General features: G+C 36.0%; 1 protein-coding gene across 1 annotated transcript in view; it reads left to right on the top strand.

The window, feature by feature from the left end:
- Nucleotides 1-24,778, top strand: part of LOC131246064 (uncharacterized) — a 74,812-nt gene extending 50,034 nt beyond the window's left edge. The window contains exon 2 of the mRNA XM_058245923.1: nt 24,437-24,778. Within this exon, the coding sequence (XP_058101906.1) occupies nt 24,437-24,668 (232 nt within the window). The 3' untranslated portion in view covers nt 24,669-24,778. The remainder of the gene's footprint in view (nt 1-24,436) is intronic.
- Nucleotides 24,779-25,006: the final 228 nt, after the last annotated feature.

The raw sequence follows: 25,006 nt of genomic DNA, 5'->3' as shown, positions 1-25,006 counted from the left end.
ATTCTGAAAGAAACTAGAACTAGAACTAGAAGAAGATGTATATCTAAATTTGGAATATTTGAAAGTAATTATGAGAGATTTAATAAAAAACTTAAGAAATTCAAAGGTGGGAAACTAGGGTTTCCAAGGATCCACTTGTAGAGATCAGGGAGATCTATGTTTAATTCAAATCACATGATTGGAATAGGAGTCCTATCTTATCCAATTGGAAGATATCTCAGTAAAATCAAATCTAAACTTCCTTTAACCTAATTCTCAATAGAAGAGCGGTGTGAGAACTAGAAGTGATTCCATCATAAAACCATGCCCATGAGAAATGACTCACAATAGGATTTACCAATCCCACAATCAATCCGAGAGAATTGTGAAAGTTAGGGAGGATTCCGTCATCCAACCATGCCCAAGGGACGATGGTGAACAACATGATTTCCTAGATTCACAATCCCAAAACATGAAAAGAACATACTCAGAGCTATCACAGATCTATTATAATTTGAGTCACAATAAACCATAAAAAACTGAAAGTATTCATTATAATCAAACTAAAATCAACAAGAGTTCAATATAAACATGAATCAAAGTAATAGAAACATCCCATCATGCTACAAGCTTCACCTCTTAGCCCTAGCTAAGAGGTTTAACTAACCATAGACATGATTGAACTAAAATCTCTAGAAGAAAACATGAAAAACTAAGGAATAAATGAAGAAAAGCCCTTGGCGACGGCTCTTCACCCTTGTGTTTTGCTCCTCCAAACCCTAGATGATCCCTAGGAGTGCTCTAGAGACTCCTATTTATAGTTTTGCAGCACCTCCTTTCTCACCGACTTGGAACAATCTAGAAACTGCCTCAAATTTACGCAGCTTCGATATTATCTAAGGGTCTTTGATATGTCCTTCGATATTATCGACAAGTCTTCGATAGTATCGAAGATCAGTTTAGAATGTCTAGCGAGTTTGGCTAAAAATCCTAAATTTCTCGATATTATCTACAGGTCTTCGATATATCCCTTTGATATTATCTACAGGTCTTCGATATTATCGAAGGCCATTCTAACAGTTTTCCAGAATTAGACTTTTCTGGCCCCAAAATCTATTTTCAGGACAATTTTCAGGCTTCCTTATCTTCACTACAATTCTTCAATTCTCTTCCTTCATCACTAGGTTTCCTTGGATCTTTGACATTTGAATTCTTCAATCTTAGTCTCCTAAGATCCGTCCCTTGACTTGGTGATTCTTGAGCATTAAATCTATGCTTTTAGCACTGTTTTCAATCTAAGCTCTTAAATTCACCTTGCGACACAAACATGAGTAAAATAGAATATTAAACATTATCATGTTTATAAAACTAAGATATAAATGTGGTCCAATATGCCATATTTAACCCTCAACACAATCCCCAACTAGCATTTTGCTAGTCCCGAGCAAAGTATGCGAAAAATGAACCTTAATGCTCAATGTTCAACCATTTTTCAAAAAACAATCTTTTGTGTAATCAAGTATGAATGAGTAGACTCAAGATGAGAAAGTGAGATTTTGAAAACCTAGAACCGAATCACATAAGCAATCAATCATATAAGTCCTTTACTCATTAATTCAAAGCATAGTTCGCATATCGAGTGTTTTAACGTGCTCAGTGAAAATACTATCTTTTCATAATGTTAGCCATGCTCATCACTTCAAGATTAGTTGAAAACACAAGTACTGATTCCGAACTTATCCCCTTTTCCTTCTTTTTCCAGTCTTTGATTTTATATCGACAGTCATTTGTATTCATTCAGTCTTCTTAAGACATTACATCCTTTTCAAAGACATTTTTCATTCCCCTCAAAGGTGTTGTCCTTCTTCATTCTTTTTCAGACTTTGCATTATTTTTGCATTCTTTTCCAGTCTTTTTCACAACACATGACCTTTTTGTTGATCTCCTATTTTTTTAATTGGTTCTTTCTTCTTTTAAGGTGGCTAAAATTCTCCAGACTCGGTTCTCAATATCTTTCGATGATCATCATACTAACAATCAGAAAATCTAGTACTATTCATAGAAAGCAATATAAATAACATAATATTCAAACTTACTCTTAATCAATTGAATGTAAGAACCATATTTGATAAATTACTTAGATGACTAGGCTTCAGTAATTCAGATTTCAATCTCAATCTTATCATCATACTCAAAACATTCTTAAATACATAACTTATAGCTTTCCAAACAGATAAACATTGAAACATTTTCAAAAATTTTACAAATTTTGCTTAAAACTAAGAAAACACTGATTAGTTTACCTAATCTCCCACCCCCAACCTAAAATCTACATTGTCCTCAATGTTAAAGAAATAAGCATGATTTGTAAAAGAGACAACATAATTGAAGGAGAAGTGATGGAAAGGTAATACCTGATAAAGGAATTTTGAAGCTTTTTTTAAAGGATCTCAGCGTGAAGGTGGGTTAACACAAGAATTAATCAACTGAAAAAAAAACAATCCTAAACATCATAAAGCCGACTATCCTAAACATAACATGAAAGTAATAAACCTAACTATACCTCCGTCAGACTAGGAGATCAATCCTGGTAAACAGGATCATTTAGAGGTATGGACATGTCCTTTGAATCAAATTTCTCAACAAATGGCTTTAATCGATGTCCATTCACTTTGAATTTTTGGATTCTTTATCTCGATAGCCTTATGAGGATAAACATTGGTAACAGTGAAAGGGCTGGTCCAACTAGACCTGAGTTTTCCCAGAAGGGGATGTAACTGAGAATTATACAAAAGGACCTTTTGACCTGGTGTGAATGATTTCCAAAGAATGTGTTGGTCATGAAACACCTTCATCCTATCCTTGTAAATTCTCGAGTTCTCGTATGCAACATTCGAGATTTCTTTGAGTTCATTCAACTAAAGTTTGCATAGTGAGCCAGCATTGTCTAGATTGAAATTCAACTTTTTGATCGCCCAGTAGGCCTTATGTTCCAACTCCACAGGCAAGTGGCAAGCCTTCCCATAGACAAGCTTAAAGGGGGACATTCCAATAGGGGTCTTAAATGTAGTACGGTAAGACCATAAAGTATCGGTCAATCAGATTGACCAATCCTTACGGTCAGGGTTAACCATCTTTTCCAAGATGTGTTTAATTTTCCTATTAGAATCTCAGCTTGGCCACTTGTTTGTGGGTGGTATAGAGTGCTCACTTTGTGGGAGATGCCATATTTCTTCATTAAGTTCGTGAATGGCCTATTACAAAAATGTGAGCCCCCATCACTAATAATGGCTCGAGGCGTTCCGAAGCGGGAAAGGATGTTCTCTTTTAAGAATTTAATGACCATTTGATGGTCATTATTCCGGCATAGAATCGCTTCAACCCATTTAGTGACATAGTCTATGGCGAGCTTAATATATAAATTTTCAAAGGATTGGGGGAATGGTCCCATGAAATCGATGCCCCAATAATCAAATGCTTCATTGATCAGAATGGGGTTCAGAGGCATCATATTCCAATGGGACAATGCTCCCAATTTTTGACAACGCTCACAAGCTTTACAAAACTCATGAGTGTCCCTGAACATAGTGGGCCAGTAAAACCACACTGCATAATCTTGGTCGTGGTCTTCTTAGCAAAAAAGTGACCACCATAGTCCTGAGAGTGACAAAAGGAGATGACACTTTGATGTTCATTTTTTGGCACATATCTCCTTAAGATCTGGTCTGGGCAATATTTAAACAAATATGGATCATCCCAGAAGAACTTATGAACCTCAGTGAAGAATTTTTTCTTATCTTGCGCAATCCAATGTGTCGGTGTGAAACCTGTGGCAAGATAATTAGCAATATTAGCAAACTAAAGTGAATGGGAGACTTTAAACAATTGTTTGTTAGGGAACATGTCATTTATATGTGTCGTCTCAAGGGAATCAGAGAGATTAAGGTGGGAAAGATGGTCAGCCACTACGTTCTCTACTCCCTTTTTATCTTTTATTTCCAAATCGAATTCTTAGAGTAGGAGGATCCATCTAATTAGGTGGGGCTTAACATCATTCTTAAAAAGGAGATACTTGAGCGCCGCATGATCCATGTAAATGACGATCTTGGATCCGATCAAGTAGGACCTAAATTTGTCAAAAGCAAACACTATGACTAATAGTTCCTTTTCCGTAGTCGAGTAGTTCACTTGGGCAGGATTTAGAGTTTTACTTGCATAATGAATAACATAGGGCTTCTTTTCTTTTCTCTAGCCTAAAACCCCCCTAAGAGCATAGTCAAACGTGTCACACATAAGTTCAAAAGGAAGGCTCCAATCGGGTGGCTGCATGATATGTGTAGTGGTTAACATGCCCTTGAGCTTAGTAAAAGCTTCCTGGCATTGCTCAATCCACTCATATGGTGCATCCTTTTGAAGTAGATTACATAGAGGATGAGAGAGGTGACTAAAGTCCTTTTATAAATTTTCTGTAAAACTCGGCATGTCCTAGAAAGGAACGCACATCTCGTATGTTCTTGGGTGGAGATAGGTTAGAGATAAGATCAATTTTAGCCTTATCTACCTCAATTCCCTTAGACGAGATGATGTGTCCAAGGACAATTCCCTTACGAACCATGAAGTGGCACTTCTCCCAATTTAGTACCAAGTTCTTTTCCTCACATCGCTTCAGCACATTTTTCAAATACTCCAAGCATTCATTGAAGGATGGACCAAAGACTAAGAAGTCGTCCATGAAGACCTCTAAATATTGCCCCACCATGTTAGAAAAATACTCATTGTGCATCACTGGAAGGTGGCGGGGGCTTATACAGTCCGAAATGACATCCTTCAGTAAGCAAAGGTGCCAAACGGACATGTGAATGTGGTCTTTTCTTGGTCTTCAAGGGCTATCTTGATCTGATTATAGCCTGAATATCCGTGAAGGAAACAGTAATAGAAATGACCAACTATCTTTTCTAAAATTTGATCGATGAGGGGCAAAGGGAAGTGGTCCTTCCTCATGATGGTATTTAACTTCCTGTAGTCAATGCACATTCTCCAACTAATATTAACTCTGGTTAACATGAGTTCATTATTGGCATTGGCTACGATGGTGATTCCAGACTTCTTGGGAACCACCTGAGTTGGACTCACCCATTGGCTATCGGATATTGGGTATATGATACCTACATCTAATAGCTTAAGAACCTTGGCCTTAACCACTTCGTTCATATTTCGATTTAGTCTATGTTGTGATTACCAAGAGGCCTTCACATTATCCTCAAGATAAATGCGGTGAGTACAAATTGAAGGGCCAATTCTCTTGAGGTCCGCAATCGACCATCCAAGGGCTCCTTTGTGCTCAATGAGAGTAGAGATGAGCATACTCTCCTATTCTTGCTCAAGACAGGAAGAAATCACCACGGGGTATGTCTCATCTTGACCTAAATAGACATATTTTAAATAAGAGAGCAAAGGTTTTAAGTCAAGCTTCGGTGCCTTGAGGTTAGACGGTAGAGACACTACATCAGTTTGGGGTAATTCTTCGAATTGTGGCCTCCACCGGCTAACTTCAAGTACCGGCACAATATCAAGCATGGCCCCCATCTCCCTAATCATGTCATCATCAAAATCATAAGAGTGGGTCAGGCACGTCTTTAGAGGGTCAGAGGATAAGGTCAAAAGTGTTCTATCTTCCACGAAAGAGTCAATCATGTTAATGTCGTAGAAATCGCCATCATCCTCTAACTATTTGCCTATATTGAAAAAGATATTCAAGTCCAATGTCATATTCCTGAAAGATATACTCATGACCCCATTCCTGCAATTAATGATTGCATTTGAAGTGGTAAGGAATGAGCAAATAAGAATGACGGGAATTTGAGTGCTCATGTTACTGATGGGTTTCGTATCCAGGACGATAAAATCTTGTTGGGTAGTAAAATCTATCAACCTGGACCAACACATCATCAATTACCCCTCTCGGTACACGAACTGAGCGGTCAGCAAGTTGTAATGTGGTTAGGGTGGGTTTTAATTCACCTAAACCTAACTGTTTGTGGACCGAGTATGGGATCAGATTTACGCTTGCTCCTAAGTTAAGAAGTGCGTGTTCAATCCGGTAGTTCCCAACTACGCTAGTGATGGTTGGGCTACCTGGATCTTTGTACTTTTGTGGCACATCTTGCTTTAGGATGACACTCACTTTTTCTGTCAGAAAAATTTTCTTTTTGATACTTTGCCATCTTTTTGTGTGCATAATTCTTTCAGAAATTTGGCATATGAAGGTATTTAGTTTACGACATCAAGTAGAGGAATATTGACCTTCACTTGTTATAACACCTCTAGAATGTCCTAAGAGTTAGAGAGAGTTTTTAGTACAACTAATTGTTGGGGAAATGGGGCAATCAGCTTCCCTTGAAGTTTCGGTTCTAATTCTTATGGGGCATGGCTAGATCTATCATTGTTGTCCTCTTCCGGGTCCTTAGGCTTTTCAGCCCTAACCGGAATAGTTTTGTCAATGGTTTTCCCACTCCTAAGAGTGGTGATAGATTTAGCTTGCTCCATTTGATTTGAAGAGCTTGGGTTGCTAACTTAATATTGTGATTTTGGATTGGGAAGAGGTTGAGCTGGAAGACTCCCCTTGTTCCCAATCACACTTTTAGTCTCAAGTCCTTGTATGGCCTTTGTGAGGTCTTAAAAGACTTGTAGCATACCCTAATTGAAAAGCTCTTAATTTTGAAGATGCTTTAAAACCGGATCCTCCTGAGGTTTCCCTTGATGTGGAATTTGATTAGGGAATCCTTGAGATGTAGCGGTTTGTCCGTTTCTCCAACTGAAGTTTGGATGATTTCTCCAATTAGGATTATATGTGTTGGAGATGGGTCCACTAAAAGGCCTTTGGTAATTATTCACAGCATTGGATTGCTCATTCAACACCTCTTAAAAGACAGGTATTGTTGGACAATTCTAAGTTGTGTGAATGTTGCAAGCACAAATACCATAAACAATTTCCTTAATCTTATCCTTCTTTAATTTCATGGCCTCGAGTTTTCTGGTAAGATTAGCCACATTAGTGTTGATATTATCTTCCTCTTTCAGGAGAAACATTCCGCCCCTCTCCTTGGGTTGAGTCGACCTAGACGTGGTGCTTGATTTTGGAGAGATGTCCCATGATTGTGTGTTTTCAGCAAGCATATCAAAGTAGTCCCACACATTATCGACATTTTTATTCATGAATTCCCCGTTACACATTGTCTCAACCAATTGGTGCATGGAAGATGTCAGTCCATCATAAAAGAAGTTAATGATGTACCACATTTCAAAACCGTGTTGTAGGCATGAACTAATAAGATCTTTGAACCGCTCCCAACATTGGAATAATGTTTCATCTTCCTTTTGGGCGAAGTTCATGATTGACTTTCTAAGGGTGTTCGTCTTATGGTATGGAAAAATTTTCTTTATGAACTCCCTTGTCATATCATTTCATCTACCAATAGATTAAGGATGTAGTGAATACAACCACATCTTAGCTTTCTCTTTCAAAGAAAAAGGAAAGAGTTTCAGCCTGACCGTGTCATCGGACACATTTGGAAAGTATAGAGTGAGTATAATCTCGTCAATCTCTTGCAAGTGTAAGTATGGATTTTCAGATTCAAGCCCATGAAATTTTGGAAGGAGTTGGATTACCCCTGGCTTGATATCCATGTGTCCTATATTTTCTGGAAAAACCATGTATGAGGGTGTACTCACCCCCTGCTGGTTGTAAATAGTCTTGCAAAGTACGAGGTGGGGGTGCTTGATGCACCACGTTCTCATCCTGGACTTCTTCAATACTAAGTTGAGGTTGTCTTCCCAGCTGATTAACTGGTTGATTTGCAGTCATCACTTCAATTGACTCTGAGGATCTCGAGTGGTGTCTAATCATGTGATGGATAGATAACCCCTAAACCAAACCTCCTTCACTAAAAAGACGTTGAGTGTTATCACGGACCCACTTGGGCATAAAACACTCTCAGCACTCAAATTCAGATTGTAACCTAAACCTAAAAGAGAGAAAGGAAAATAGAAATCTAGAAATAGAAAGAGAGAGGGAATTAGAAAGAAGTTCCCAAATTAGAAGTTCCTAATTAAAATCCTTTAAAATAAAACAAAACAAGTCAGTTTCTAAAAACAAAAATTCTAAAATTAGAAAGTTTCTAAAAATAAATTAAAATTAGTTCTAAAAAGGAAAGTTTCTAAAAAAAATAGAAAGTTTCTAAAAACTGATTAGGAAAGTTCTAAACCTAAAATTAGAAAGTAAGTTAGTTTTTAAAAATAAAAGAAATCCTATAATTAGAAAGTTTCTAAAAACAGAAAACAAACCCTAATCCTAAAAATAGAAAAATAAAAAAACCCTAATCTTAACATAATTCCAAAACTAGTTAATCTCAGAAAAACGCAACCGTTAATCCCCAGCAATGGCGCAAAAATCTTGTTCAGAACTTTAAGTGTAGGGTTGCAATGTAGTAATAATCTCGGTGAGACTGAGGTCGAATCCACAGGGACTAATCTCGTGAGTATTCTGAAAGCAACTAGAACTAGAACTAGAAGAAGATGTATATCTAAATCTAGAATATGTGAAAGTAATTGTGAGAGATTTAATGAAAAACTTAAGAAATTTAAAAGTGGGAAACTAGGACTTCCAAGGATCCACTTGTAGAGATCAGGGAGATATATGCTTGATTCAAGTCACATGATTGAAATCGGAGTCCTATCCTATCCAATTGGAAGATATCTCAGTAAAATTAAATCTGAACTTCCTATGACCTAATTCTCAATGGAAGAGCGGTGTGAGAACTAGAAGTGATTCCATCACAAAACCATGCCCATGAGACAATGGCTCACATCAGGATTTACCAATCCCACAATCAATTCGAGAGAATTGTGAAAGTTAGGGAGGATTCCATCATCCAACCATGCCTAAGGGACGATGGTGAACAATAGAATTTCCTAGATTTACAATCCCTAAACATGAAAAGAACATACTCAGAGCTATCGCAGATCCATTGTAATTTGAGTTACAACAAACCATTAAAAACTGAAAGTATTCCTTATAATCAAACTAGAATCATTGAGAGTTCAATATAAGCATGAATCGAAGCAATAGAAACATCCCATCACGATACAAGCTTCACCTAAGAGGTTTAGACAACCATAGACATGATTGAACTAAAATCTCTAGAAGAAAACATGAAAAACTAAGGAATCAAGGAAGAAGTAGAGCTAGAGAACTTTGGACTTAAAGTAACCATCTTCTTATTTTGAACTTGCACTTTCCAACTTCATGTCTTGAACCTTGAAGGTGAACTTTCCATCTTCATATCTTGAACTTTGAAGGTGAACTTTCCATCTTCATGTCTTGAATGTTGAAAGTAAACTTTTCATCTACACATCTTGAACTTGAATAGAAGTTGTTTTGTCCATTGAACTTTGACAAAAATAAATGTGCTTTATGCTTCATAGCACTTACAGGATTTATTTAACGACATCCAATAGAGGGATGTTGACCTTACTTGTTTAAGCACCTCTAGAATATCCTGAGAGTTAGAGAGATGTTTTGGTGCAAATAACAGTCAAGGGAAAGGCGCAATCGACTTACTTTGAGGTTCCGGTTCTAACCCATGTGGAGCATTGATATGTCTATCATTCTCGTATATTTTTGGGTCCTTAGGCTTTTCAACCCTCACTGGAATAGATTTGTCAATTGTCTTCCCACTCCTAAGAGTGGTGATAGACTTAACTTGCTCCATCTGTTTTGAAGAGCTTGGGTCACTGATTTCATATTGCTGTTTTGGGTTGGGGAGAGGCTGAGCTGAAAGGATCCCTTTCTCCCCAATCAAATTTTTTGTTTCAAGCCCTTGTATGGCCTTTGTAAGGTCTTGAAAGGCTTGTTGCATACCCTAATTAAAAAACTCTTGGTTTTGTATATGTTTTAAGACCGGATCCTCTTGAGGTTTCCTTTAATTCAGAAATTGGTTAAGGATCCCTTGAGGGGTATCTGTTTGTCCATTCCTCCAACTAAAGTTTAGGTGGTTCCTCTAGCTTGAGTTATATGTATTTGAGGTGGGTCCACTAAAAGGTTTTTGGTAGTTGTTCACGACATTTGATTGCTCATTCAATATCTCTTGAAAAGTAGGAATTGTTGGGCAATTCTCAATTGTATGTATGTTACAAGCATAAATACCACAAACAACTTCCGCAGTCTTTTCGGGTTCTACCTTCTTAAGTTCCATGGCTTCGACTTTTCTTGTGAGTTTGGCCACTCTTGCATTTATATCATCTTCCTGTTTTAGAACATAAATTCCTCCCCTTTCCTTTGATTAAGTAGGCTTAGAAGTGGTAATTCTTGAAGATGTATTCCATGATTGCGCATTTTCAGCAAGTTTATCAAAATAATTACACCCATTTTTGACTTCCTTATTCATGAATTCCCCATTACACATTATCTCCACAAATTGGCACATGGGTGAGGTCAATCTCTCATAGAAAAAGCTTATTATATGACATGTTGTGGACATGAATTTATGAGATCCTTAAATTGCTCCCAACATTGGAAGAAGGTGTCATCCCCTTTTTACGCAAAATTCAGGTTGCTTTCCTTAAGGTATTTATTTTATCATAGGAAAGAACTTTTTAAGGAATTCCCTTGTCATCTCAGCCCACGTGCCAATAGACCTTGGTCTTAAGGAATGTAACCATGACTTAACCTTTTCTTTCAAAGAGAAAAGAAACAATTTTAGTCTAACTATATCCTCAGACATGTTTGGGAAGTATAATGTAGAAATGATTTCATCGAACTCTTTAATATTTAAGTATAGACTTTCAGATTCTAGTCCATGAAACTTAGGGAGGAGTAGAATTACCCTTGGTTTAATATCCACAGTTCCTGCATTCAATGGAAATATCATGCAGGAAGGTGTACTCACTCCCACCGGTTGTAAATAATCTCGTAGAGTACGAGGCGAGGGTGCATTATGCACCTCAATTTCATCTTGAATTTCCTTAACTGGTGGTTGAGGTTGATTTGAAGCCATTACTTCAATTAATTGAGAGGATCTCAAGTGGTGTCTAATCCTTTGATGGATAGGTAACCCTTCAACTAATCCTCCCTCACTCAAGAGACATTGAGTGTTTTCACAAACCCACTTGGGCATGAAACACACACAACCCTTAAGCACCAAACAACTAAAACCTATAAGAAAGAAAACTAAAGCAAATAAGAAATCTAGAAAAGAAAAAGAGAATTGCAAAGAGGTTACCATATTAGAATTGATATATTAAGATCCTACAAAACAGAAAACAATGTTAGTTTCTACAAATAATTTCAGAAAAAATCATAGCCTAAAAAAATGTAAAAAGTTAACCATAACCTTAACCTAATTCTAATACCAATTAATTCTAGAAAAACGTAGCCGTAGTCCTTGGCAACGACGCCAAAAACTTGTTTACAACCCCAAGTGTAGGGTCGCGATGTAGTAATAACTCATGAGAATGAGGTCGAATCCACAGGGACTAAACTTGTATGTATTCTGAAAAGAACTAGAACTAGAACAGAAAAAGATCTAAATCTGAATTTTAGAATAAAAGAGAGTAATTGTGAATAATGTTTAAACAATTAGTTAAAGGTGGGAACTAGGGTGCCAAGGATCCACTTGTAGCTATCAAGATGCTACCATACTTGATTCAAGGAACACAATCGAAATTGGAGTCTTATCCTATCCAATTGGAAGATAAAACAATTTAAATCAAATATGAACTTTTTATTGACCTAATTCTCAATGGAGGAGATTGTGATATTGGAAGGGATTCCATCACCCTACCATGCCTAGGAGACGATGGTGAACAACAGGATTTACCAAAGCTATCACAACATCTTTTGTAATTTGAGTAACAATAAATTATAGAAAACTGAAAATATTCCCTTAATATCAAACTTAAAATCAATGAAGTTCCATAAGAGCAAGAATCAAAGTAAAATAAACATCCAAACATGCTACAAACTTCACCTCTTAGCCCTACCTAAGAGGTTTATCTAACCATCGACATGATTGAAACCAAATCTCTTAAATAAAGCATGAAAAATAAACTAGGGAAGAAGAAAAAATCTTTGGCGGCTTCTCCACCCTTGTGTATGCTCCTTGAGACCTTTCCAAATCCTAGAAGATGCTTTGGAGCATCCTAGGGGTCTTATTTATAGTTGTGTAACTCCAACTTTCTCACCAAGTTGGAAAAATCTAGAAACTGCCTCAAATTTACGCACTCTGCATAGTTTTCCAAAATATGCTTGGATTTTAAATCGCCTCAAATTTATGCACTTTGCGCAGTTTTCAAAAATAAACTCCGAGTTTCAGAATATGCCTTTTAAGGACAATTTCAAGAATATGTTTGTTTTCAGGACAATTTCAGGATTCCTTTTCTTCACTTCAAATCTTTGATTCTCTTCATTTCTCACTTGGTCTTCTTGGATCTTTGGCATGTGAATTCTTCATTAATGACTTCCATATCTCCAAATCTTCATTTAGTTATCTTTTGAGCATAAATCTTCATTTTGACATCAATTTCACCTTTAAGCTCTCGAAATCACCTCGCACATGGAAACATGCATAATTAAATCAATTAAGGACTATCACGTTTATAAAACCAAGGTATAAATAGGAAGAAATATGCAATATTTCACCCTTAACACCTTTAGCCACTAATATGGCTTTAAACCTTTTTATGGTCCCATCTGGTATTAGTTTTCTTTTGAAAATTCATTTATATCCTATTGGTTTTGATCCTGTGGACAGTTCCACTACTTTCCATGTCCCATTTTGCAATATAGAATCTATTTCATAATTTATAACTTCCTTTCAAAAAGAAGCATCCTAAAATCTATGGGCATTATCAGGTATTACAAGATCATTTTCTATGTTACATAACCAACATAATTTCTTCTATCATGTTTTCTCTATTTCATTCTATTAGCAGAAGGTAGAAGTCAAGTATAAAAGATGTACCTGCTTTTATAATCTTGGTCATTCTAGGTTCTATTGATCGAACTCAAGAGTTGACAACCCCAAGTATAGAGATGCGATGTAGTAATAACTAGGTAAGACCGAGTTTCATCCATAGGGACTTTGGTGAGAATACACTAAAAACTAATCTAAGGATAATGGTTGGTCTAGTTTTTTAATCTAACGAAGTATAAGGGTTTTAAAATAATTAATAAAAATAACTAAGAATCCGGGGATCCCCTATCAATAAATATTAAACTTAATTCATCTTCTCAAGTTGATAACTCAAATAGAACTAGATTTCAATCAGTTCTGATTAGAAGATAACGCAGAAAAATCAATCATAAATATCCAACATAGATTAGGATCACGACAGGCTTGATCTCTCTTGAAGATATGGGTAATCACATCTTAGGTAATCGAAAGCATCTAATGTACTAAGAGGCGACAATAGATTAATCAAATTTATAGATTGGAGAATCCAATCTACAAATTCAATCACATCTAATCACAATTCAATATAAAACCTTAAACTTTCATTGAAAAATGAATACTATCAAAAGGTTCACCCCTTAGTCTCAGCTAAGAGATTAGCCAAACATGACTAACATCTTAAACAAAAATAAAAGAAAACTAAGAAAACAAACTAAAATTGAAGGATTTAGAAGGAATGATGATTCCTTAGAAGCTCCACTACCCCTAGGTCTCTTTCCCAAGCCCTAATTCGTTCTTAGAAAATCTTAAAATATCCATTTAAATAGGCTTGATTTGCACCAACTATGAACCGAGTTAAAAAATTCACACTTTATTACATGTCGGCCTCACCAACTTTGAACTGACTTAAAAAATTCACACTTTGTTATGCTTCGGTCACATCGACTGTAGCCTTCGGTCGAACTGAACATCACTTCGCTCAAACTGAATTTGCTTCTCGGTTGTAGCCGAGTTTCTTTAAATTCCTTCTGAAGTCTTTGTCTCCCTCAGGTCAGACTGAACCCTCCTTCAGTGGCACCAAACCTAGCTTTAGTTGGATTAACTATCGAGTCAAATTATCTCTAAAAACCAGAATTTCTTTATGGACTATTCTATGCACTTTCAATCGGACTGATCCAAACTCAGCTGGGACCAAACAGTCTGTTATATATGTAATTGCACTTTATGATATTTCCAGTCTTTTCTCCATCATTTGTTCTTAGTTTTCTTAGATCGTTGGTATGTAATTTTTTTTAATGATGACCTCCAAATATCCAAGTCTTCACTTGATTAGTCTTTGAGATTTAATCCTCCTTAAGCATGATTTCGTCTTTGTCTTCCAAATTTCCTTGCATATATAAAAAATATGTTAGTAAATCATTTTAGCACTTAAATGCATAAAAACTAATGGAATTGAGAGGATAAATATACAATGTTTAGGCTTGATCACACTCTCCAACTAGCATTTTGCTAGTCTTGAACAAAACATGTGAAAGGTTCCAAATCCCAAAACAAATGCTCAAAAGAGTCAATCTCGTAATCTCAAATAATTTCAAACCAATCCAATCCATAGAGAACCAAACCAAGCATATCATTCACCTATGCTCTACCTTAATAAGTATCTCAACTAAGTTCAAAATAATAATAATATAAGTGAATAAATCCCAACTTTGAGTTTCATGAATGCACCATGTTACCTAGACTTAACACCACCACATATCCAATTCTTCCACTTGCATGTCGCAATGGTAATAAAAGGAATAATTAAATCAACCAAAGACTAAATAAGAACTTACCTTATGGTTCAACACTCAATTCTTCCCGCTCTTGATTTTTCCATCAACGACTTTCACTTTATTTCTCATTTTTAATTTATTTTTTCTGTTCATTCTCTCCCGCCCCCTGTTTTAATACCAAATAGTCTTTGCATGGATAATTTAATATGTTGCCCTTTTCAATAGCTATTTTTTAGCTAGGTATTTTTCTTTGTATTTCACTTATCATATAAACACGATGGGCAATTTCCTTAGGCTTGGTTCCTAATATTCTCAACAATCATCAAGTCAACAATTCAATATCCAACTAAAGTCTAATGTGTAAGCTATGATGTGACATGTTATATTCATGACTCAATCAATGTTCAAACTTTTCAACTAAGAATTATTGAACTAAACTCAATCTTAAAATTTATTAAGAAAAATGTAGGCTTAAAAAATTCTCAATAATAACTCCCGGATTTATCTTCTAAAAACACCCAAGATTACATAAATCTTCGTTCTTTTTTTTTTTAAATAAAAAATTCAACTCAAATTTCAATGGAAACCATGGAAACCCACCTTCAACTTAAATTCTACATTGCCCTCAATGTATGAAATATATGCAATAGAAGCAACATGAGATCAATAAAAATAATGAGTAGCTGGAAACAAGTACGTGAAGAATGACATATACTGGAGTGAACTTCAAAGGTTGGTGCTTCATCAATTAAAAATTACAAACACAATATTCTACTCTACCAAAGAAAATCCTAGAAAAGCAAGGAAAATGATCTCGATCAAAGTAGGAGATCAATCCTAGTACATTGGATCTTCCAGAGATATGTACATGTCCTCTGAAGGAAATTTCTCTACAAATGGTTTTAATCTCTGACCATTTACCTTAAACACATTACAGTTTTCAGGATTAACAACTTCCATGGCCCCGTAAGGATAAACATTCTTTACTATGAAAGGGCTAGTCCGTCTAGATCATAGTTTCCAGAAAATAGATGGAGATAAGAATTATATAGGAGGACTTTATGATTTAGCTCAAACATTTATCTAAAAATGTTCTTTTAATGGAACACGTTCATCTTTTCCTTATATATTCTCGTGTTGTCATACACATCTTTCCTTATTTCTTCTAACTCTACAAGACGGGGTTTATGTAGTGTGCTAGCATTTTTGATGTCAAAATTAAACTTGTTTATGGCCCAGTATGCCTTATGTTCCAATTCCACCGGTAAGTGATAAGCTTTTCGAAAGACAAGTCTATAGGGAAACATTCCAATAAGGGTTTTAAATGTAGTCCTATAAGCCCACAACGCGTCAGTTAACCATAAAGACCAATCCTTATGTTCTAGATTTAAAGTTTTCTCTCAAATCTGTTTAATCTCCCTATTGGAAACTTTACCTTGGCCACTTGTCTTTGAATGATAGGGTGTCGCTACTTTATGTGTAATGCCATATTTTCTCATTAAGTTATCAAATGACCTATTATAGAAGTGTGAACCACCATCGCTGATTATAGATTTCGGTGTTCTAAATCTCAACAAAATATTTACTTTTAAAAACCATAGAACTATTTTGTAGTCATTAGTTCTACAAGGAATCTCCCTCACCCATTTGGAAACATAATCGACAAATAGAAGAATGTAATGATGTCTAAAAGATGGAGGAAAAGGTCCTATGAAATCAATACTCAAATAATAAAAAATTTCGACAATTAGGATCAGATTTTCGGGTATCATATTTCTTTGGGACATTCTACCCATTTTCGCACATTTCTTACATGCTTTACAAAACTTATGGGTATATTTAAAGAAAGTCATCCAATAGAAACCACATTGAAGAATCTTAGTGGTGGTTTTCTTTGCTGAAAAATAACCTCCACAAGCTTGTGAGTGGCAAAAGGAGATAACACTAGATTGTTCATTGTTCGCAATACATCTCCTAATGATTTGGTCTAGGCAGTATTTAAATAAATAAGTGTCATCCCAAAAAAGCTACGTATCTCAACAAAAAATCTCTTCTTGTCTTGTGATGTCTAATAGATTGGCAATTTACCTGTCAAAAGATAATTAGCTATGCCAGCGTACCAATGTAATTGTTGGCAAAAAATAATTATTCATCTGGGAAAATGTATTCGAATGGTGAACTCTTAATGTAATCCAAAAGGACTAGCCGAGACAAGTGGTCCGATACTACATTCTCTACTCCTTTCTTATCATGTATCTCTAAGTTGAATTCTTGGAGTAGGAGGATCCATCTTTAAAGATGGGGCTTAGCAACATTCTTTGAGAGAAGATACTTGAGCGTTATATCGTCAGTGAAAATTATAATTTTTTATTCAATCAATTAGGACTTGAATTTGTCCAAAGTAAAGACTATGGCAAGGAGTTCCTTTTCTCTGGTGGAGTAATTTATCTGGGCACCATTCAATGTTTGACTTGCCTAGTAGATAACACAGTTTCTTATCATTCCTTTGGCTTGACACAGCCCTAATCGCATAGTCGCTAGCATTTCACATGATTTTAAAAGGAATGCTCCAATCAAGTGGCTGCATGCTCAATGTGGTGGTCAACATACCCTTTAGGTTTGTAAAGGCCTCTTGGGATAAGCCAGTTCACTCGAATGGAACATCCTTTTGAAGGACATTACTCAATGGTCTAGAGATTTGACTGAAATCCTTAATGAACCTCCTAAAAAATTCCGCAAGACTGAGAAAAGATTAAATGTCACGTATGCTTTTGAGAAGCATCAAATTAGTAATCAAACATGGATGCGTTTCCCATATATAGTTCTTGATTATCCCCCATTATTTCATAGGAATTGAACATGTTGCGATTTTTACAAATATGTTTGGTAGCTCTAGAGTTTACCCACTATTCAACATCTACATTCACCATGTTAACTTTAGAGATGATGACTGCAGATTCATATCTTTTGTCATATTGACTTGCGTTTTCTTTTCTTGCATTCTTTATTTATATTTTCTGTAGTTATTCTAAAAGTGGTTGGGAATTTTTGAAAGAAGCATGGATACTTCTTGTATATGTTCTTTTTGAATCCATGGTTATTAGGTTTAAGTCAAACATCTTTCTGAAATGACTTATAGAATAGGATTCCACAACCATACACGGAATCTTGACGTAGCTATGGAATGAAGGCTATGTCCTAGAGAGGGGGGGGGGGGGGGGGTGTGATTGGGACCAAATAAAATATTTACAATAAACACAAAATTGCTTACCGATACTAATATGCTAATTTAAAGTAAGGCAATTAACTCTAAGGCTTCCAAGCCAATAGAGGGTCTAATCACATAAACTAAAAGTTATATTCTAATGAAGCAACTGGTATATAGACAAGATAGCATACATGTGTGTGTGGGATGAGCTAACTACAAAAATTTTAACATTCATCTAACCATGTATACATATAATTCATCAAATTGAATCTACAATTATAATTAAAAATGTGCTCAAAAGATAATACCGAACACAAGCATGTATAGTGGTTCGATTTCCTTACTCCACTCTTAATGGAAACATTCAACTCATAACTATACCAGATTTCACTATCGGAGGTTTTATATTAGGTTCACCTCTAACCTTTACAGCCTTATACAAGGACTGCGGTCCTACACAAGAACCTATTTATCGTACACTCCCGTTGGAGGCTCCTACAAGAGACTTTAAGTAGTTTTCTATAAGATAACCAATAACATCGATCCTAGTCCAAGGACCTACGTTTATTTCCACCAGAGGCTCCCAAAGAGACTAACACATACACACCCATGTTTGGTGAATTCAACCCTACACAAGAACGTACGTCCTATACAAGAACCTATCAAGTTTAAGTAACAAATTCTTACACTCAATCCTACACAAGGAAATAGAGCATGGACTCACTAATTGAAACTTATTGAATTAAGCTCCTTTGACGCACCGTACTTGAGTTGTTTCTTCAAAGATCTCCCATGCTTAAATTATCTCCTCAATTACTCCTCGGATCGTTGATGCAGATGCATTGTCAATACTTCATTTCAAGATCAAATACCCTGCATCCGATGCTCCATTGAGGAGACCAAGGTGATGAGAGTTGGGTAGAATCTCCTATAACTAATGAAAAGTTGAACTCCTAAAGGATTCTCCTTCATGGACACTCTAGAGGTTGATAAACACTAGGATTTGCTAATAGAATCGATGTCTAACTCTAGAGAAGGCTCGAGATCATGATCTTTTTATATATGAGCTTAGAATGTTCATTAGAGTGAATAATCACTAAGAAGAGAGCATGCATCTTGTTGGGATAGAGCCTAGGTGGTTTAGTAGAGCTTAGGATGCACTAAGGTCTCTAAAATACCAAAATCCATCATTTGTTTAAAGATTCGAATGCAATATATATAACAAAAAGGCTCCAATGGATCTTTAATGGCTAGGCTTGAGTGATCTCGCTGGACTATTTTGGATACGTTCAATTGATCGAGCTTAATCACTCGAACTAAATCATATTTAGGCTAGTGCTTTCTTGAGGTTTTTACCCATGTTCGATCGATCGAGCTTTGATCAAGCACAACAAAGAGACTGCTGGTTTGGGTAGTTTGATTTCCAATATCTCGAGACCCCTATAACCTATCTTATCATGTTCCAATTAGGCATCTAAGGCTAAGGGATGATCACATGAGGTTTTTCTATTAAGGCAAGTATCATTTAGAGATTCAAGGGTTGTTTTGGGCTAAGGTTAGGGTCATCAAAGCTCCCATTTACATGTTCTTCACTTCCTTGATGCTCTACATCCTCTTGTGTGTTCAGTCTTCTGCTTCTAAGGGCTAAACCAATTACATGACACATGGACTCATGTGATTGACAAATAATGTGCACAAATCAGTACACTAGCAATCTCCTCCTTTTTCAATTACGTGATAAGAACCTAACATAAATAAAGTCATGGTCTATACCAATGACATACCAAAACAACTATAAAATTACATGTCCAATAAATAGATTTACAACTTAATATACTAAGACACATAACACTTACATTACTCCCCCATAATTGATCCCCCTATCTATATCAATCCCAATAACAAATTGCAAATCCTGAAAAAACATAGTACACTTATTTTGGTGGGACTTAATTTTTCTCCTAGTTTTGTTATATTTAATAAAGAGTAAATTCTAGTAGATATACTAATAAAAACATAGCATGGAACAACTCTATAAGTCATGGATTTACCAATTATAAGGCACATATACTAACATGGGAATATGGTGCATATAAACATTAAAACATGGAGCATGCTTATTATGAAACTTCAAAAGATATGTCAATTAAAATAAGAATTACCAATTATAAGCTAAGCTAAAAACATATAATGTCAAGACTAAGCAACTTTAATGCTTAAACTATCAAAATAAATGAGGCTATAATCCATGAATATACTAGTTAAGTATAAAGTGAAGCTAGAATCATCAGATTTTCCTATATACAATTGAGGCTTAATCCTCTGATTTACATTTAAGCCCTCACAAACCTTTTAAGGTCTCCTATTACTCTTCATAACTCACTTGGATGTGAATTTCTTAAGACCCGAACTATGTTATGGAGGGGGAATGATTTTCCTAGATTAATCTCCCTTCGATGAATTCCTAGCTAGAGAAATATGTTTGGTAGGTGATTTAACTATGTGAGTCCTACCCTTACTAACATTGCCCTTGGTTAGTATTGACTTAGCTTTTTCATTAAGCTAAGCAATTAGCTTCAACAACACCTTCATTCGATTGATTTTTTTAGGAAGGGTTGGAAACTTTCTTTTTTTTATGCGATCCTTAGGGATGTTTCTCCATTGATGTGCCAATTTCTTAGTCATGAAGAATTTACCACTTTGGTTTGAGAGTGAGGGGGATTGGACACTTTTTAAGATTACACATTCAAATTTAAGATGTCAAACACTCCACAAGCATAATACACAGGAGAAGCTCTTAGTCTACTTGAAGAAGTAGATAAGTACATTGGATTACTGGAGGGGTAGAGGAAAGATGTGACTATCGAGTTCAAACCATTTATTGTCCCCAATAGGCTTACCTAAACTAGATTTACAGATATGTTCATGTTCTTGGGTAACCTTAGCCTTTCCTTATACATAGACATCATTTCAAGGCATATTGAATCAAATCAAGGCGATTAAGCCCTTTAAGAGCTACCCTGCTCTGATACCACAGCTATAAGTGAAAGCTTAATGAAGATATAGAATGAAGGCAATGTCAGGGGTGGAGGGGGAGAGAGGGGGGGGGGGGGGGGTGATTAGGACCAAATAAATTATTTATTAATAAATAAAGAATTACTTAAACTAATATGTCAATTTAAACTAAAACAATCAACTCTAAGGCTTCCAAGCCAATAGAGGGTCCAATCACATAGACTACAAATCATATTAACTAGTTTGTAAACAAGATAATATACATGTGTGTGTGGGATGTGCTAACTATCAAATCTTAGTATTTTTCTAATCATGCATGCATATAATTCATTAAATTAAATCCATAATCATAATTAGAAATGTGCTCAAAATATAATCCCAAACACAAGCATGTATAGTGGTTCAATTTCCTTACTCCACAACTGGTGGACGCACTCAAATCATGAGTGTAACAGAGTTCACTATCGAAGGTTTTTAAATAGGTTCACCTCTAACCTTTATAATCCTATACAAGGACTATGGTCCTACACAAGAACCTATCAAGTGTACACTCTCGTCGGAAGCTCCCGTAAGAGATTTTAGTTAGTTTTCTATCGGTTAACCTACAACCTTAGTCATAGTCTAAGGACATATGTTTACTCCCACCCGAGGCTCCCATTGAGACTAAGATATACACACCCGTGTTCGGTGAATTCTACCATACATAAAAGCCTAAGATCTACACAAGAACCTATCAAGTTTGAGTTACAAACTCTTACCCTCAATCCTACACAAGGAAAGAGAGTATGGATTCATTAATTGATCCTTATTGAATTGAGCCTCTTTGATGTGCTATGCTTGAGTTGCTTCTTCAAAGCTCTTCCGTGCTTGAATTAACGCCTCAATTACTCCCTTAATCATTGATGCTAATGTGTTGCCAATTCTTCAACTCCAAGATCAAATACCTTCCATGCGATGCTCCATTGAGGTGACCAAGGTGATGAGAGTTGGGGTAGAATCTCCTACAATTAATGAAAAGTTAAACTCCTATGAGATTCTCCTTGATGGACACTCTAGAGGTTGATAGACACTAGGATTTCCCAATAAAATCGGTGTCTAAACTTTAGAGAAGGCTTAAGATCATGATATTCTTCTATAGGAGCTTGGAATGCTCATTAGAGTGAGTAATAACTAAGATGAGTGCATTGGTCTCATTGGGATAGAGCCTAGTGGTTTGGTAGAGCTTGGGATATAGTGAGGTCTTTAAAATGCCAAACTACATCAATTTTCCAAAGATCCAAATGCAATATATAAAATAAAAAGGTTCCAATAGATCTCTAACGGCTAGGCTTGATTGAATGAACTAGGTCAAAAATGGTCCAGTGAACTCGCTAGACTGTTTTAGCCATGTTCAATCAATCGAGCTCAATCACTTGAGAGGAATCAAAGATTCCTCAATCAATCGAGCTCGCACCATGAGTACTCAAACTAAATCATATTTAAGCTAGTGCTTGTTGGATGTTTTTTCCATATTCGGTTGATCGACTCAATCGATCTAGCTTTGCTCGAGCATAACAAAGAAACTCCTGGTTTGGGCAGTTTGATTTCTAGCAGCTCGAGACCTCTATAGTCTATCTTCTCATGTTCCAATTAGGCTCTTAAAGTTAAATGATGATCACACAAGATTTTCCTATTAAGGCAAGGATCATTTAGATGTTTAAGGATTGTTTTGGGTCAAGGTTAGGGTCACTAAGGCACCCCATTTACTTGTTCTTCACTTCCTTTATGCGCCACGTCCTCTTGTGTCTTTGGTCTTCAACTTTCAAGGGTATAACTGATTACATGACAAATGGACTCACATGATCGAAAAATAAGGTGTACAACTTAGTGTACTAATAATTTCTTAAAAGATGGCTTCTTCGATTCCCAATTCACACTGTTCTTAACTATGTTAGTGTTATTTAGGGCCTCCCGTTGTTCTTTCTTTTTATCACGGAGCCTAAATTCATCTTCTATTCAAAGAAACATCAGGAGAACCTATAAATACATTTTCTTCTTTTTCTGTTTTAAAGATTTCCTAGTATCCTTCCATTTAGGTGGAGTTTGGCTATAATTATGGATATTTGAAAGGATTCATGGACATTAATGCCATCAACAACGATCTGTTGGATGATGTCCTATCACTTATGGACTTGGTCAATGACAGTTTTTCATCCAACATTTTGAATTCAAAATACTTATAAGGAATTTTTTGTTTCCTTCATCCTTTGATGTGTATTTGGCGAGTGACACCTGCCACAATTCCTTAGTAGTCTTTTGGAGGTAGACGACATACAACGAGTTAAAAAGAGTGTTGAAGATGTGACCCTTATATTAAAAAGTTGTTACGCTCCCAATCCTGTCACTTTTAAGCTTGTTCCATCATATCATTATTGGAAGGCAATGCAGGAGGATTTTGAGTGAGCACGCGATCCAACTTAACTGATGTGAGGAAGAGATGCACCATCAATTGCCATCAATTGCCATTAAAGTTAGGATGACCCATAAAGAGGCCATAATATCACATTAAAATTGTAAGAGTAGAGGCCAAAAGATTAAAAAAAAACACTCACTTAAAGATAGGCTTAATGCGCATTATGATGTTGCTATCTTCAAAGCGATATTCACACCCTATAGGTGATTAAACCAGTTTGTAAGAGGGTTACAAAAAATCCACCTCAAGGATACAATAAGCATCTTCTCCAAAACCAAAGAAACGTAGGCTTTGGTTTGCAAAATCAAAAAATCATACCCCAAACACCCTTTTGCACCATAAATCCTTGACCTATATACTGTTACAGTTTACACCCTAAAAATTATTTGCAGTTTACTGCCTAAAAAATTGTTTGCAGTTTACCGCTTGAAAAATTACAACTTTTCAAAAAAACATTAAAAAAAATGGAGAAGAAGAAATTATTGGAATTGTTGTTATTATTCGGATTGACCTAAAGATAGGTTTATATAAAGTCTCAAGGGACATTAAAGAGCCACTTTCATGAAAAGGCATATGCCCTTTCATATATACATAGCTTTTCAAGGTCATGCCTCTTCAGCAATGGCTTCCTTCCACTATTAATGGTATCTCTTCACGATTAATTCAAAAATTAAACGATGTTCTATTCACCAAAAAGGCATCACCATTCATAAAATGAATGGTCACTAACAATCATCAAAAGACACAACCCTTCTCCTACATTTTCCTTTATAAGTTTGAAAAAAAAATTCAACATTTTCTTTTTCTTATTTTATAAAAACCCAACATTGCACAGTTAGATAAAGAACAATGTGCAAACCTACATTCAAGGCATACGTGTCCTACTTAGGTAAGAGGACAACTTGTATTTTGGGCTAAAGGATGTTCATCACACTCCATAGCTTGTGAATGGCCCATGTCTTACTTAGAATTTCTCACAAGAATTTAATTATCCAATGTGAAATTTATCTGTTTTCTTTTTTATTATTTTATTATTTTTGATTTTTTATGGTGTTAGGGCCCTTGTTAGCGGGTTGACGGGCGGCATTGTAGGATCCCTGGTAGTAGGCAAGAGTGCATGTGCAGCTGCTCGGAGGCCTCCAACGCCTCCCCCAATGGAGAAGAAGGACCTGAATGTGAGTGGTGTACAGGCCAAAATTCTGGCAAGCAAGAGAAGGAAAGAGGCAATGGAACAGACCATGGAAAAGCTAAGGGCGAAAGGAAAGCCCATAAGCCCACCAGCCCAATAGCTTGAACTACATTACTTAAGAAGGTCTTATTAATGCCCTTGAATCACCTTCAATTATCCTTACATGTATGAATATATTTTATTTTATTTATAATTCAATATCATTTATCATCGGGTTTCTTAAATGGCATCTTATTAGCTGAGAAAAAACATTTTTCTTGCCTTCTAATAATACCAAGGCCGGATTTGCATGCATGGAGTATGACTCCCATGGAACTTCACTTCGAAACTTTATTAAGTCCAATTTTTCCTCGGTTTTTGTGGGAAAAGTATATTGTCGATTTTCAGGGCCACGAAAGCTTGTGAGCTGACTACTTTGGTTTCCTTGTTCTTTATCGA

The sequence above is a fragment of the Magnolia sinica genome, chromosome 5, assembly GCF_029962835.1.
Source record: "Magnolia sinica isolate HGM2019 chromosome 5, MsV1, whole genome shotgun sequence".
Lineage (NCBI taxonomy): Eukaryota > Viridiplantae > Streptophyta > Magnoliopsida > Magnoliales > Magnoliaceae > Magnolia > Magnolia sinica.
The sequence above is the reverse complement of the archived record's forward strand: the minus strand, read 5'-3'. Positions and strand labels throughout refer to the sequence as shown.